This window comes from Lithobates pipiens, unplaced genomic scaffold (genome assembly GCF_037356315.1).
Source record: "Lithobates pipiens isolate NorthernLeopardFrog02 unplaced genomic scaffold, aLitPip1_a1.2 Scaffold_19, whole genome shotgun sequence".
Classification (NCBI taxonomy): domain Eukaryota; kingdom Metazoa; phylum Chordata; class Amphibia; order Anura; family Ranidae; genus Lithobates; species Lithobates pipiens.
The window spans coordinates 413308503-413322814 of NW_027507764.1; the positions used below are offsets into that span (position 1 = coordinate 413308503).

At 39.4% G+C, this 14312-nt stretch overlaps 1 protein-coding gene across 3 annotated transcripts in view; it reads left to right on the forward strand.

Moving 5' to 3' along the window:
- Positions 1-14312, forward strand: part of DLGAP1 (DLG associated protein 1) — a 732246-nt gene that overhangs the window by 623654 nt on the left and 94280 nt on the right. For all 3 annotated transcript variants that reach the window (XM_077492513.1, XM_077492515.1, XM_077492514.1), the window contains exon 8: positions 6916-7280. In XM_077492513.1, the coding sequence (XP_077348639.1) occupies positions 6916-7280 (365 nt within the window). The remainder of the gene's footprint in view (positions 1-6915; positions 7281-14312) is intronic.

The following is a 14312-nucleotide window of genomic DNA, read 5'->3' on the forward strand; positions in this document are numbered from 1 at the left end:
TTCCACACAGCTAAGCAAACGTTGACTAGAGCTTGGTAATAATCGTTCCTCAGTCCAAGTCCAACACAGATTGATGGGGACTATGGTTCACGAGAAGCTCACTTCTATACTTGAAGATTCACATGCCAAGTTTATGAAAGTCTGGGACCCTTGGAAATCCTACAAAAAAACATTTAGGCATAGATAGATCTCTACTCTCTGTGTGACATTACCCGTGGCTGCCCTTTAGTCTTATGACCAATGGCCCACGTGGGGTTATTTCCTAACCTTCCCTACCCTCCTCCCTTTTCTTCCTGTCTCTTTGTATACCCCAGGCAAGTACCCTCTCTCTCTATATTTGCGTCCCCGTGCTTCTCTATATCCCCTTTCTTGGCTTCTCTTGCCTCTCTCCATTTCTCCTCTCTTGCTCTTCTGCCTAATGCCTGGAACACATAGGCAGTATTTTTTTGTTCAACCCAGCAGGCTGAACAAAAAAAACTGTGGAGCTTGCAAGGATACTATACTAATTATGGGATGTTAGTGCAGCTATCTCCCTGTTGAAGTATTATGTTCTGAAAGGGGGGCTGCCCCCCGCCACAACACACCATTAGCATTGGCAGCCATTGGCTGTCAGCACTGATTGGATGCCGATCAGCTGCTGGTATTCCAGTATGCCCACGCAACAGATTCTTATCTGTGTATTGAAAAGTAGTAAGATAAAAAATTAGCTGACAGCCTGGCCATTATATTCTTTATCTTATAGTGGTGGTTGATGATAAAGCTACCCCGATTGTTGCTGCAGCCTTTTGAAATCTAAGGTATTGTATGACAACATTTAAGTAATATGTAACCGCCCTAAAAAAAAAAAAATATATATATATATATATATATATATATATATATATATATACATATACAGCAGCTTACCAGTTTTAGATATGATTGTAAGATATTAGTTTTCCTTTTCAATTATTCATATTGATCCTGTTAGGATTATTGTGTCTTTGTAGATTCCTGTGCACCAAACTGAATCTCAAACAATGTTATCAGCTTTCCAAGGAATCTTTTGTAAACTACAAAATAACTCACCTTTGTGTAATTGAGATAAGTAGGTGAGGTTGGGGTGTTTGTAGTCTACATCGGAAGAGCAGTTGGGGGTAGCAATGCTTACCCTTCTTAGAGTACAGTAAAGCTGGCTATACATGGCTCAGTATTTTTCTGTTCAATTAGCTGGCTGATTGAGAAAAAACTGAAATGATTCCCTCATTTACACATTCAAGGTGGGCGTGGGAATCCTCCCCGCTGTCCTATTGTATTCTGACAGTGGGGGACTCCTCTGCTGCTGGAATACAGAGATCAGCGCTGTAACCATTGGCTGCAGCTGCTGATCAGATGGCTTTTTTTCAATAGGTCTGTTCTGTTGAGCGGCAGTGGCCATACATGGATCAATATTCAGCCAGTTGGATCTACCTTTGGCCACCTTAAGTTGTCAACCCAGAACATAAAGTATTTTACTGACAGGATCACCAAGTGAAAATAAAGAAAAAAAAGTAAAATGATGAAGTCGCCACATAGTATGAATTGGTAAACTGCAATATTTTACATTTTTATTTATTTTGGGTTTAGATCTGCTTTAAACTGTCTATTAAATACTTTTAATTAGGTGCTTTGAAATGTACTTTCCTGGATATTATGAAATTCCAAGCATCTCACTCTGCTAACTAGACCTACCATAGGAACCAATCAGAAAATATTTTTTAGTCCAGATATGCCAGTAGATGTAATGATCTTCTCCTATTTTCTATAATGTCTTTTTCTAAGCCTACTGCCTTTCCGCTTATGCTGTGTACTGGAAATAGTTTGACAAATGGCAATTTATTTCTCATAAATGCCATACTGTGAGATTGCATGTTAGACCAGCTCAATAAAACATTGTTAGGGGGAAAAAAAAGTTTCAGCAAATGGACAAACCATTATGCAGTTTATATGGTACATGATCATTTTTGCAATAGCTAGCAATTTTGGTGTTTAGTGTTGTTATAAATAAAATGTTCAGATTTTTCACTATAAACATTAAAATGCTTGTAAAGTGCAAACAGATTTTTCACCTAATGCATTGTATGCATTCAGGTAAAAACAACTCACTAACGGTACCCAGCGCCATTAAAGTGGAACTCTCCCAATCAACATTTATATTTTTTTAATCCTCGTGCTGCTAGCATTAGTAAATAGATAAGATTCTTTTTTTTTTCATTTCTTCAGTTAATTCCTGATTTTTTTACCCAGGCAAATGAATTATGTTATATATCCCAGGAGTCTTTAGGGGGAGAGGAGAGGAGGATGGTCTTCTTTAGCTGTGCACACCCTTCTGCCTGCATGCTTGAGTTAAGGGCAGATGGATTCCAGGAAGTAAATACTACAGGCATACCCCACTTTTAAGTACACAATGGGTATTATTTACTAAAGCTGGAAAGTGCAAAATCAGGCTCACTTCTGAAAGAAACCAATGAGCTTCCAGATTTTATTACCAAAGCTTAATTGAACAAGCTGGGGTTAGAGGCTTATTGGTTTCTAAGCAGAAGTGAGCCTGATTTTGCACTTTCCAGCTTTAGTAAATAATACCCATTGTGTACGTAAAAGTGGGGTATGCCTGTACATGAATAATTTTTAATCTTACTCAAGATGGCCACCGCCAGAAATTGCTCACTCTTCTTTGCAGAACTGCTCAAATTCAGTTAAATTCAATAGTGACCATTTGTGGACTGCAGTCTTAAAGTCATTCCACAGATTTTCAATGGGGTTTAAGTCTGGGCTCTAACTAAGCCATGCAATGACATTCACCCTTTTCTCCTTCAACCACCTGCTGCCTTCTGACAGAAAATTGTCACTGGGAAGAAGGTTTACCATCCAACATGACAATGACCCAAAGCACACAGCAAAAATAACTACACAGTGGTTGAAGGAGAAAAAGGTGAATGTCCTTACATGGCCTAGTCAGAGCCCAGACTTAAACCCCATTGAAAATCTGTAGAATGACTTGAAGACTGCACTGCACAAATGGTTACCATCAAATTTAATTGAACTTGAGCAGCTCTGCAAAGAAGAGTGGGCAAATATTGCAAAGTCTAGACGTTATTAGAGATATATCCCAGCAGACTAAAGGTTGTAATTAAAGCAACATATGGTCCAACAAAATACTGACATGTGGGGGGGGGGGGGGGGGGGGTAGGTGATCCTTTTTTCAACTCAGTGATTCTGTTTTTCATTTTTTTTTTTTTTTTGACATGTTGGTTGGTGTTATATCTTTCACTTGGATGTTATAAGTTGCACTAGTAAATACAGCTGAATACAACAAGAACTGTGTCTGTCTTCATTTTAGGCTGCAAGGCAACAAAATGTGATTATTTTAAAGTGGGGTGATTCTTTTCTATACCCACTGTACATTTACCTTACAGAAGGGGAGTGCATAGAGTTGGGTATTATTTAAGATGGCTGTATTTGTATTACTTTGTAGCTAGGTAATAGTAAACCAGTTAGCCCAAATATTTATATACAGTGCCAATGTATCTGGCACACCAATTCTAACCCTTCCTGGGAAGATGAATGAGTAAAATAGTTCTTTGACCCCTTGCCCTTGCATCTGTGGCTTGCGCTGCTCCGGTGGCCCAAGTGCCTTAATCTCCGACCTTCATTGGAAGCCAATGGGGCTCTGTATTCCAATGACTGACAGCAGTGCAATCTAATTTGTTCATTGTGATTTTTTTTTTTTTTTACCAAATAAAGATGTATATGAAAGGAATTTGGCATATTACCAGTGTAGTGGATTTTATAAATATGTACTCATGTCTGCTTGTGACATTAATCCAGGTATTGAAAGACTCAATCCAAACATTTTACTTAATGAGTGACCTTATTGCACGTTGTAGTGCACTTTTTAGGTGGTAGCTTCACTTTTGTAGGACATTAGGGAGTATATTATCCAATATCACAGTGTCTTTTTATATTTATATGTCCTGTGTTATTTCTGCGTGTACAACCTACAAGACACTTGACATGCAGAGGCTTGTGAACATAGTTCTCTTTTGTTCACTGTATGAGCCATGTAGATGTTTATTTGAATTCTCCACTTTGCTGGGATACTAGAAATTTGACCAGAGTTGTTGATTTAATTGATGGTTCTTCTGGCAGTAGGGTTTAACACAGGGGTAAAATATGAGCAAACGTACTTCCATTCACCATTTTATTTTAAGAACCCTTGTCCCTCTTATGATATTAGAGTCATTTGTACCTGGAATTGACAGCAACATGTTTTTGATAAAATGTATGAAGAAGTGTGTCATTGCTTTTAGGGGGCCTTTTGTTTGATATACATAGTTCAGTTTTTTGACTTGCTCTCCTTTAATAAGATATAAACACGACTGTATATGAAACATTATATTGTTTCTACAGTGTCATAAAGTCCAATAATAGGCAGGCGAATAAAGAAGTAAACTTTCTATTTGCATAAATATATTAACCTCCCTGGCGGTATGATTAGTTCTGGTTTTAGGTGGTGAAAGCGGTACAATTATTTTGCATGGAAATTTGGCGTTTTATTTTGTAGTCCTGTAATTCTTAGGAATAACTCTCTTAAATCTGTTCAAACCAGAGTCTAGCAGACATCCCGGGTATGATAAAGTTTATAATAAATAAATAATAATAGAAATTATTCAATAATGTAATCAAATCCTAAAACACTGAAAAAGTGACACTTTCTGGTTGCTATGGACAATCTCCAAATTCCAGGCAGAAAAAACAGTATTTATAATATAAAAGTGCATGCAGGGCACTGCACAGACCACTAGGGACAAAGGGGGTGAGTAATTTTTTTATGCAGTACTGTAATCTGTAAGATTACAGTACTGTGTGTGTTTTGTGTCTTTTTACTTTTTTTTAATTGGTGCCTATCTCCGCTCCCGTGCGCCGTAACGTCGGCATTCGAGCACTGTGTGAATCGAGCGGAGGACAGCTCGATCACAGCGCAGAGGACATCGCTGGATCCAGGGGACAAGGTAAGTAACTCTCCCTGTGTCCTCCCTGGATCCCGAGTCTGGCTCGGGGTTACCACTCGTGGAACTAAAATCCCAACCCGAGCCAGACTTGGGATCACCGCCAGGGAGGTTAAAGAACAGTTAGACATTAATGTAATTGTGTTACATAAAACATTTCCCTACATTAGGTTTCATTTATCCCCAGCAATCAGCTGAAAATGTAGATCAGACTCGCACTGGAGTACTACTGGTTACGAAGGGAGCTACAAAGAGTGACTTTGTGGGGAAGATTTACTAAAACATCAGCTTCTAACTTCAGCTTTTTGATTTAAACTTTGACAATAAGATCTAGAAGCTGATTACTCATTAATTTACTTATTAATATGCACAGCTACATCAGATTGCAGAGTGTTCACCCGTTTTAGTAAATCTCCCCCTCTGTCTTCACATATATTGTGGGGTATACAGACCTTTCTAAACTAAAGATCTGTTAACTATCCCTACCACATAAAAGGGGACCTTGGAGCTTTTTTTTAATTTTGGATCAAGTAAGGATAGGGGAAAAGCCCTTACCAGGTTATTCCTTTGCTGTCTGCATACCATTGGGGACATTTACCTTTACTTCCTATCTCAGAGGCACAACAGGAAGTTAGTGTAGATCACCCAAAGTGAAGGTAATTTTATTATTAGACAGTTCTTCCTGGAACATGTGCCTCTTTTGGAAATTTTCCCTTTACCTCTTGTTCTGGGGACAGCTCTAAAATGTTGGATTTCCCCTCACTTTCTTTCTCACTTACAATGGTCACCAACACTAACAAAGGGAATAGAAGGGTACATCTGCTCGATGGGCTTGGGTGACACCAACTTAACAGTTATGAAAAAATGCAGTAATAAAGGGCACAGTAATTAAGCAAATCATGCCCCCAGAAGAATATGAAAGGATTAGTAATCTGCAGTTACTTTGGGTAGAATGGAAAGTTAGTCCATAGATGGCAAGCTATCCTCGATCTGGCTGCTACAGCTCAATGGAGGGTACCCATACATTAACAGTAAGAGAAGAGAAAAGTACACAAATATTGCATAGTAAGAAAGATAGCATTTATTGAACAAAACAGGGTGGCAACTTACATTTGCAACAATGCCCATCAGGCTGGCATAGAACAGTTCAATATAAGCCAACATGCCATTGGCCAGTGGTGGGGTTGAAGGAAGTTCTGGCAGCTGTCACTCCTGTAGAAAGAATCTGCTACATGAATGACTGATCTGGCTGAGTCTCATAACTGTTCCTAGATGGACAAGGAGTGAAGACTGTGTGCAACTGTGGACCCAAAACAGTACAGGCAATGCATTTCAAGGGTGTTTCCCACTTTCTAGAGCATTCCAGGCTTGAAAAAAGGGAGATATACCCTTAAAACGCAGAGTTGTGGGATTTGGTGTTGCGATACTCTATCTGAAGATCACTGCACTATTGTAGAATATATACAGATGGCCATTTTACGTTTAACCAAATTTTCCTAAAACACAATTTAAAGGGTATATGCTACTTAGGATCAATAGGGGGCGCAGCATATCAGCTGGCAGATAGTGAGTATTTGTAGATGGATCTTGCCCAATACTATTTTTGAAAATTGAGTTGGAAATTGATGCTATATTATAAAACTATTTCAAAATACACAGTTGTTATACTAATCTGCATCGTTTTTACAAATGTCAGCACAATAAAACCTAAGCATGTCCTGAGTTCACCTTTGTCTTACAAAATCTTTCTCCATTACTCGTATCGGTGCTGAATCTGCATGTTTCTTCATTACAGGCATTCTGTTGATATTATTTGTACAACAAGAATCTGTTTTAAAACAGAATCAATAGGCATTTATTATATATTTTTGTTATTTTCTCTTTTCAGTATCTTCATGCATCACCACATATAAAAAGACACCTCCTCCGGTACCACCCAGGACAACAACAAAACCTTTCATCTCCATCACAGCTCAAAGTAGTACAGAATCTGCCCAAGATGCCTATATGGATGGACATGGACAAAGGGGGGATATGATTAGTCAGTCAGGGCTCAGTAATTCCACTGAGAGCCTGGACAGTATGAAAGCACTTACTGCTGCTATTGAAGCTGCCAATGCTCAGATCCATGGCCCAGCCAGCCAACACATGGACAACACCATGACAGTAAACTCTACATCAACTGTTGCCACCATCACTGCAGACGACAGGAAAAAGAATCAGTTCAGGAAAAACCTATCCATTGGCATACAGGTAAACAAAGCTTGTTACTAGATAACATATTAATAGTTCAGTCCAGTAAAGTTGATATTTCAGTTGTAGAGAGCTGAATCTTGGTTGGTTAAGCAGGGACCGCCCGAGATTCAAACCATGTATGGGCAGGCTGATTGTACCCAAGATGATTTATCGATCAACCTGGGCACAACCAGCATGTCGGTTTTTACATGTGATTATTGCTAGTGGCTATTATAGAATACAATGGCTCCTGTGGGAGTTGACTGTGTTGATGGAGGAATTTCTTTCCTGCAACCACAATCACTCTATCTATTACCGGTGTTCAGATTACCGATACCCATCAAATTGTGCAGCGAAAGTGATGTTCCTTCCAAAAAATATTTACTGCATATGAGCGATGTGTTCCACTATGCATTCCACGGCAGGATGCGATGCACACAATTTATGATCTGATGGGTAGCAGTATGCTGATAGAACACCCATGTAGACATCTTACTACACCCAGCTACGTCTTGAATTTCAGAGTAATTTTAGCAATAGAGTGAGCGTATATAAATAAACATAGTATATTGATATCTGTGATGGTGTTTGGATGTTTCATTTTGAAAGGCTAAAGGTTTAGCGCTGAGCAGTGTGGGGTGTACCAACATGGCCTCCGCCACCTTCCTACTGCTGGAGTCCAGCTTCTTTCAAAATGTAACATCAAAACAGCATCATAGATGCCAATATAGTATATTTATGTATATATATGCTCACTTTGTTGCTAAAATTATTCTGAAATTCAAGAGGTAGCTGGGTGTAGTAAGATGTCCACGTGGGTGCTCTATCAGAATACTGCTACCCGTCAGATCATAAAGTGTGTGAAAAGCATTGTGCAGTGGAATGCATGGTGGAACGCATCGTGCATGTTCTGTAAGTATTTTTTGGTCAGAACATCACTTCCGTTGCACAATCTGATGGGTAGCGGTAATCTGATAGAACACCGGCTTTATGGGGAGAAACTCAATGTCTTATCTTGGGAACTTCAGCAGCAAAATCTCCAAGATGAGTGTTTTGATCCAACTTTGGGTCACCCAACTTCTTCTGTTGCATTCTTTATAATATATAACAAATAAAACTGGCAGAAGGACTGGGATCCCTTTGCATTGAACATTGTGCAGATCTGAAAACTCAAGCAAAAATAACTTGTTATCAGATCCTTAAAGTGCATCTGTGCCTGGGCTATGGACATTAAACTATATTTACATTATAAACAAGCTATTAATAACATTTCTAGCTAATGTGATATCATTCATTCTCAAAGATCCTCAAAGATTACAACAAAGATACTAAACTCAGATTTCAGTTTATATTGAGTAGTTGGCTGCTTGCTACTATCTTTGTCACTTCCTGCGTTGAGAACTTTGAGAAAGATCATAGTTTCTCCACAATGCTTATACTTCCAGAGATGAATTAAAATTTGTTTAAGGTGCTTATATAAACACGTTCGTCTGCATGATCCAGGCATAGGTTCACTTTAAACAATGTAAAAATGACTGGAAGTTTAATGGTTCTGTAATGGTCTAAAAGAGACAATTTTCTTTTGGGTCATATTTCCCTCTAACTTCATTTGCTGAGTCAACATATTTATAAGAAAAATATACCCACACACATTTTGTAGTGAAAGCTTTAATAATTGTGTTGCCGTTCATGATGTACTAATTGATGCATGACTAGATTTTTTGTAAAAAAAAGCCATAAAGCTCACATATATTTCTGGAGAAACTTTCTGAATTTGTTACAGGCATACCCCACTTTTAAGTACACATTGGGGTCTATTTACTAAAGCTGCAAAATCAGGCTCACTACTGCATAGAACCCAATGAGCTTCTAACTCCAGATTGTTCAATTAAGCTTTGGTAATAAAACATGGAGGATCATTGGTTTCTATGCAGAAGGGAGCCTGATTTTGCACTTTCCAGCTTTAGTAAATAAACCCCATTGTGTATTTAAAAGTGGGGTATGCCTGTATTGCTTGTTTGTGCAGTTGATATGCGACTGAAAACTTTTATTGGGACAATTGATCAGACAAGTCACATGTAAAAAAAAATATTTCTGTGGGATAAACAGTGCATTGTGTCACAAATCTTCCCTTATTTCACTTATGTTTTATGGTAAAGTTTTTTTTAAACAAGCATTTCTAATATCCATGTTGCAGACTCTATGAAGGAAGCACAATTGGATACAACTCTGAAAGGCCACTTACAAGCTCATAGCTACTGTAACTTTGTAAGATGCTTAAAGGCTAAGTTCAACTTTTGCCCAAGCCACCTCAATGTGTTTATCTCTTACTTACCTAGTTCATGGCAACCTTGAATCTGCATCCTCTCAAAATGTCAAAAGATGCATTCTGAGCCCTGGTTCCTGTAGCATCATGTGGCCACCCAGGAGAACTCATATCCCATAATGTATTGCCTTACTGCATCACAGAATAGGGAGTGTTTTACCTCTCTAGGCCACACCTTCCTTTTTACTGGTTTTAGTAAGCACTGCAGCACTGGGCTGAACTTGGCTAGTGAAGAGGTGGGAGGGAATAATCTCTAAGAGGAGGAGAGCAGGAGCAGGGTATGGTTTAATGAGGTCAGCTGCCTAAGAACGTCCTCGGTCTACTAACAGTTCTGGCATCCTGCAGGACAGATACCAGAAAAACACAGAAGAGTTTTCTAAAGAAGAAAGCAAAGGCTGATGTGAGGCCTGCTCTGGAACATAGTGACAGCTTTTTTTTCTCTGCAACAGAGGTACATTAATGGTATATTAGTATGTAGGGGCCACAACCTTTGCTGTGCGGCCTTGACTTGTTGGGCTTACCAGTTACATTCTCTCGGCCTGCTCTTGCACGTCTAGGGGTTCCCAGGGTTGATACCCAACGACTTGAACACTGACACAGATGAAGTCCTCTTTAAAGGGTTTTATTTTGCAATAATAACTTCCAAACAACACAGTCTCTTAGGGAACAGAGGGCACGGGTGAAGAACTCAGGCACCTTGAACTGCAGGTCTACCAAAGTCTCTAATCCTCCCTCAGTAACTGCGCCTCGGACCAGCCGGGTCCGAGACTCGGGAACAGACGGATCCCTACCCCTGACCAGATGGGTCTATCAGGGGCCTTCCACAGGAACATGTTGCAGGGCATCGAACACCCCGTGACAGGGACCCCTCACGGGGCTACCCTGGTCCTGGAACAGAACAGACCACATGGGTCCCATGAACGCCTCTCCCTCAAACACGTGACCCACATATCTTAAGTACCCCTTCCCAGACTCCTCAGCAGGCCCCGACACTCTCACTGATTGGTTCCGAGAAGGCTGATACTTAAACCTCCAACCAGACCTGGTTCTGGCCTTTCATGTGCACCTCACCGTTCACATGACCAGGCAGAACTTCCAAACATAGCCTAGCCAGACTGGTGTTAAGGGCAAACCTACACAATCAGCCCTCAGAACCCCCACTGTTCTAAGGCAAAAACGAAATCTATATGCTTATGACATTTTGTCCAAAATGTCATCCGCTACAAGTACACAGGGAAGTCGTATTTTAGAATAAAAGGTGAACCTAGCCTGATTTGAAAAATAAAAAACGCAACCTGTAAAAGAAGACTATATATTGTATCTCCTCCTATTCCTTGAATCCTAACTCTCTTGCAGAGCAAAGCTACTTTTAGAATCATCAATGTCAGACACACACCTGATTTCAAATTGTGTGCTGCGGTTCCAGCCACTGTCCACTTTGTCACTTCTGGGGTAACACCCAGCAGGTAAAACTACAATGGAAGTTAAGGCTTCATGCACACCGGCATAAAAAACATTGCTTCTACAGGAGTTCTGTGTTCTGCCTGTAGAAGCATCTCAATGTTATCTTATGTGTCCATGCACATGACGTTTACAGGCATATTTTGAGATCAACGTTTAGAGGCAGGAAAAAACCCTTCTCATTCGCGTTTCTGAACTCTCATTCGCGTTTCTGAACTCTCATTCACGTATCTGAACTCGTCTAATCTTTGTACAAAAAATGCTCTATATGAGCGTTTTTTACTCCAATGAGAACAAGATGTTTTTTTTAAGCCCAGTGTGCATGGAACCTGAGGGGACCAGGCATGCAATAAATCCAGAAGTATGTTTCATGTTGAATATTCTATCCTTCATATCTTTATGACTTTTCCTGAACAAGTTGCTTTACTTTTTCCACAAATCGCCCCACTCTAAACCACTCTTAAGATGCAGTGGCAACTAATTTACTTTTTGAAGGTTATTTTCCCTTTTTTTATGTAGTGATTCTACCAGTAACAAACTTCCAGTTCTACAGTGACAATGCTCATTCACTGCACTGTATTTATACAGCTATCAAGAGGTATTTTTCTGTACCTGCAATCTATTATAACATTATTCTTGGGTTTAGGTATACTTTGAGTGTATGTCCAGCCAAGATTATTGTTGTCAGTAAGTGGGGGGAACATTCTCTAACAGAGCCTGAGCTCTTTAATTCCTCTCCATTCTATCCAAACAGAAAAAAAAGGTTTTGGCTGGACTTACACTTTGGTTTATTTTTTTATATCATCCCCATAAGTAGACAAGTGCAGCATTTTTTCCAGTGAGGTCTTTTATCTTAGTGGCAAGGTCCACTAAGGCTGGATTCACACCTATGCATTTTTCGTGCTTTTTGCATTTTGCAGATTTGCACTACACAACGTATTCCATAGGAAACCATGATACATGGTCTGTAGTGCAAATCTGCAAAATACAAAAACCACTAAAACTGCACAGGTGTGAATCCAGCCTAAGGCCTGATTCACACTTGTGCAGGTTGCAGTTTGCATATTGTAGGTGCATTTTGTGTTTCTCAATACACATCTTTAAACCACTGAAGTCTATGGAACCAAAAAAAAACAGAAAAAAAACTGGCCCTTTGCATAAAATACACAGATGTGAACTACATCCACAGAAAACCATGTTAAATGGAGTGTAATGTATTTCTGCAAAACTGAAAGTGCACAAAAAAATGCATAGGTGTGAACCAGGCCTTATTCCAGGTCCCACCCTCCATAAAATGATGAGCAAACATATCTGTGGAGGAAAAGGGTTAAAAATGTATTTACTTTCCCCAACCTTAGTAGTGCAGGTGGTGATGTTATCCTACCAACAAGATCCCTGGAAATGCTCAGTAGCCCAAATATTGTGAGAAAACACTGACACATCATGTAGGATTCTCAAGAGATTTGGGCTACTCAACATTCTTCAAGATCTAGCTGGAAAGAGCATGATGTTACCTTCATCAAGGTGCTGAACGAAGAAGCCAGGGAAAGGTAAGACTATTGGGGTTGATTTACAAAAGGCAAATAGGCAGTTGCCCTCTGCAAGTGCAGTTGCTACAGAGCTTAGTAAATGAAGACTTCACTTTGCAAAGTACCCAATCACATACGAGAAAAATAAAAATAAAAACAGCATTTATGCTTGCACATGATTGGATGGAAGTCAAAGTGCACACAGATGGATCATTTGCATGCACTATGGTGCTTTGGCTGGGAATATTAGGGTGTAAGCTATGTACTTGCAAACCTACAGGTTAACAGTTTTCCCATTAGGCCTTATGGACAATAGGATGCACATTCCTAGCAGTTTGGAAGAGAACCAGAACACTGCCCTTGGTTGTCCACAGGTCCGTAACCACTTGGCCCCCCCCAGTGATCCGAGAATGTATAAGGAGGGCGTTTGAAATGAGTTGTTTGGAAATACAGTTATCCTTTAAGAGTCCGTAAATAATAATTAATTTATAAGGTTTTCTTTATGTTTAAAAGATGTGGAAAATATGTTTTTTCTTGTATGCAGAAATAACACATGCAGTGAAAATTATTGGTTGTGGAAATAAATGTGCCAAATTTCTAATGCCAAAATCTAATTTTCAAAACCACGTGCATCTGCAAGAGCGAATGCACAGCTCATTTTCAGAAACTAAAACCCCCCAATTTACCACCATAGATAGCTATTCCATTTTTTTCAACAAGTGCTTTTTAATATACACGGTAATTGGTGGTTTATAATAGTCATGTCTAATGCCACATACACACGAGCGGACTTTTCGACGGACTAGGTCCGACGGGCTTTCCAACGGACTTTCGGCAGAGTTCCGATGGACTTTCCGAATGAACGGACTTGGCCACATACAATCACACCAAAGTTCGACAGATTCGAACGTGATGACGTATGACCGGACTAGAATAAGGAAGTTCATAACCAGTAGCCAATAGCTGCCCTAGCGTCGGTTTTTGTCTGTCGGACTAGCATACACATGAGCGGATTTCTCAATAGGAACTGGGTCCGGCGGAGTTCCGGCGAAAAAATTTGAAACATGTTCTATTTCTAAAGTCCGTCAGATTTTTTTGGACAGCAAACACACGATCGAATTGTCCGCCGGATTCGTTCCGTCGGATCTTTGCTGTCAAAAAGTCCGGTTGTGTGTACGCGGCATCAGAAGGCATATATGTAATTATGCAGAGTAATAAGCCTGTATAGGCATAAAAACTGGGTTATAATGTTTCTTTTATTATTTACAATGTCATTGATTATAACTTGTAAATCGCTTCTCAGATACATTGTTCTAGGTTTTTAAGCTTACAATAATATTTTGCTATGCTTATTGTGATACGTTTCCTGTTTAATCGTTTTTATTAAGGCTGTAGCACTGTTTTTTTCGGTATCAACTCTTGATTTTTTAACTGGTTTTACTGGGACATCTATCATTAGAAAAATAAAAAAAGAACAAGATTAAACCTAGTGAGAAAGCAGTATGAATAGTATTTGCTATTACAATACATTAATATCCAAATGCTACAGCTATCTTGAGATAAATAGATAGATATATAGATAGATAGATAGATAGATAGATAGATAGATAGATAGATAGATAGATAGATAGATGCCTGTAGATAGATAGAGAGATAGATAGAGTGCAGCCAGCTGTACATTTTGCTTGGATAAGAAGAATTTTTTGAATGATCTTCCCTATGCACAAAGCACTG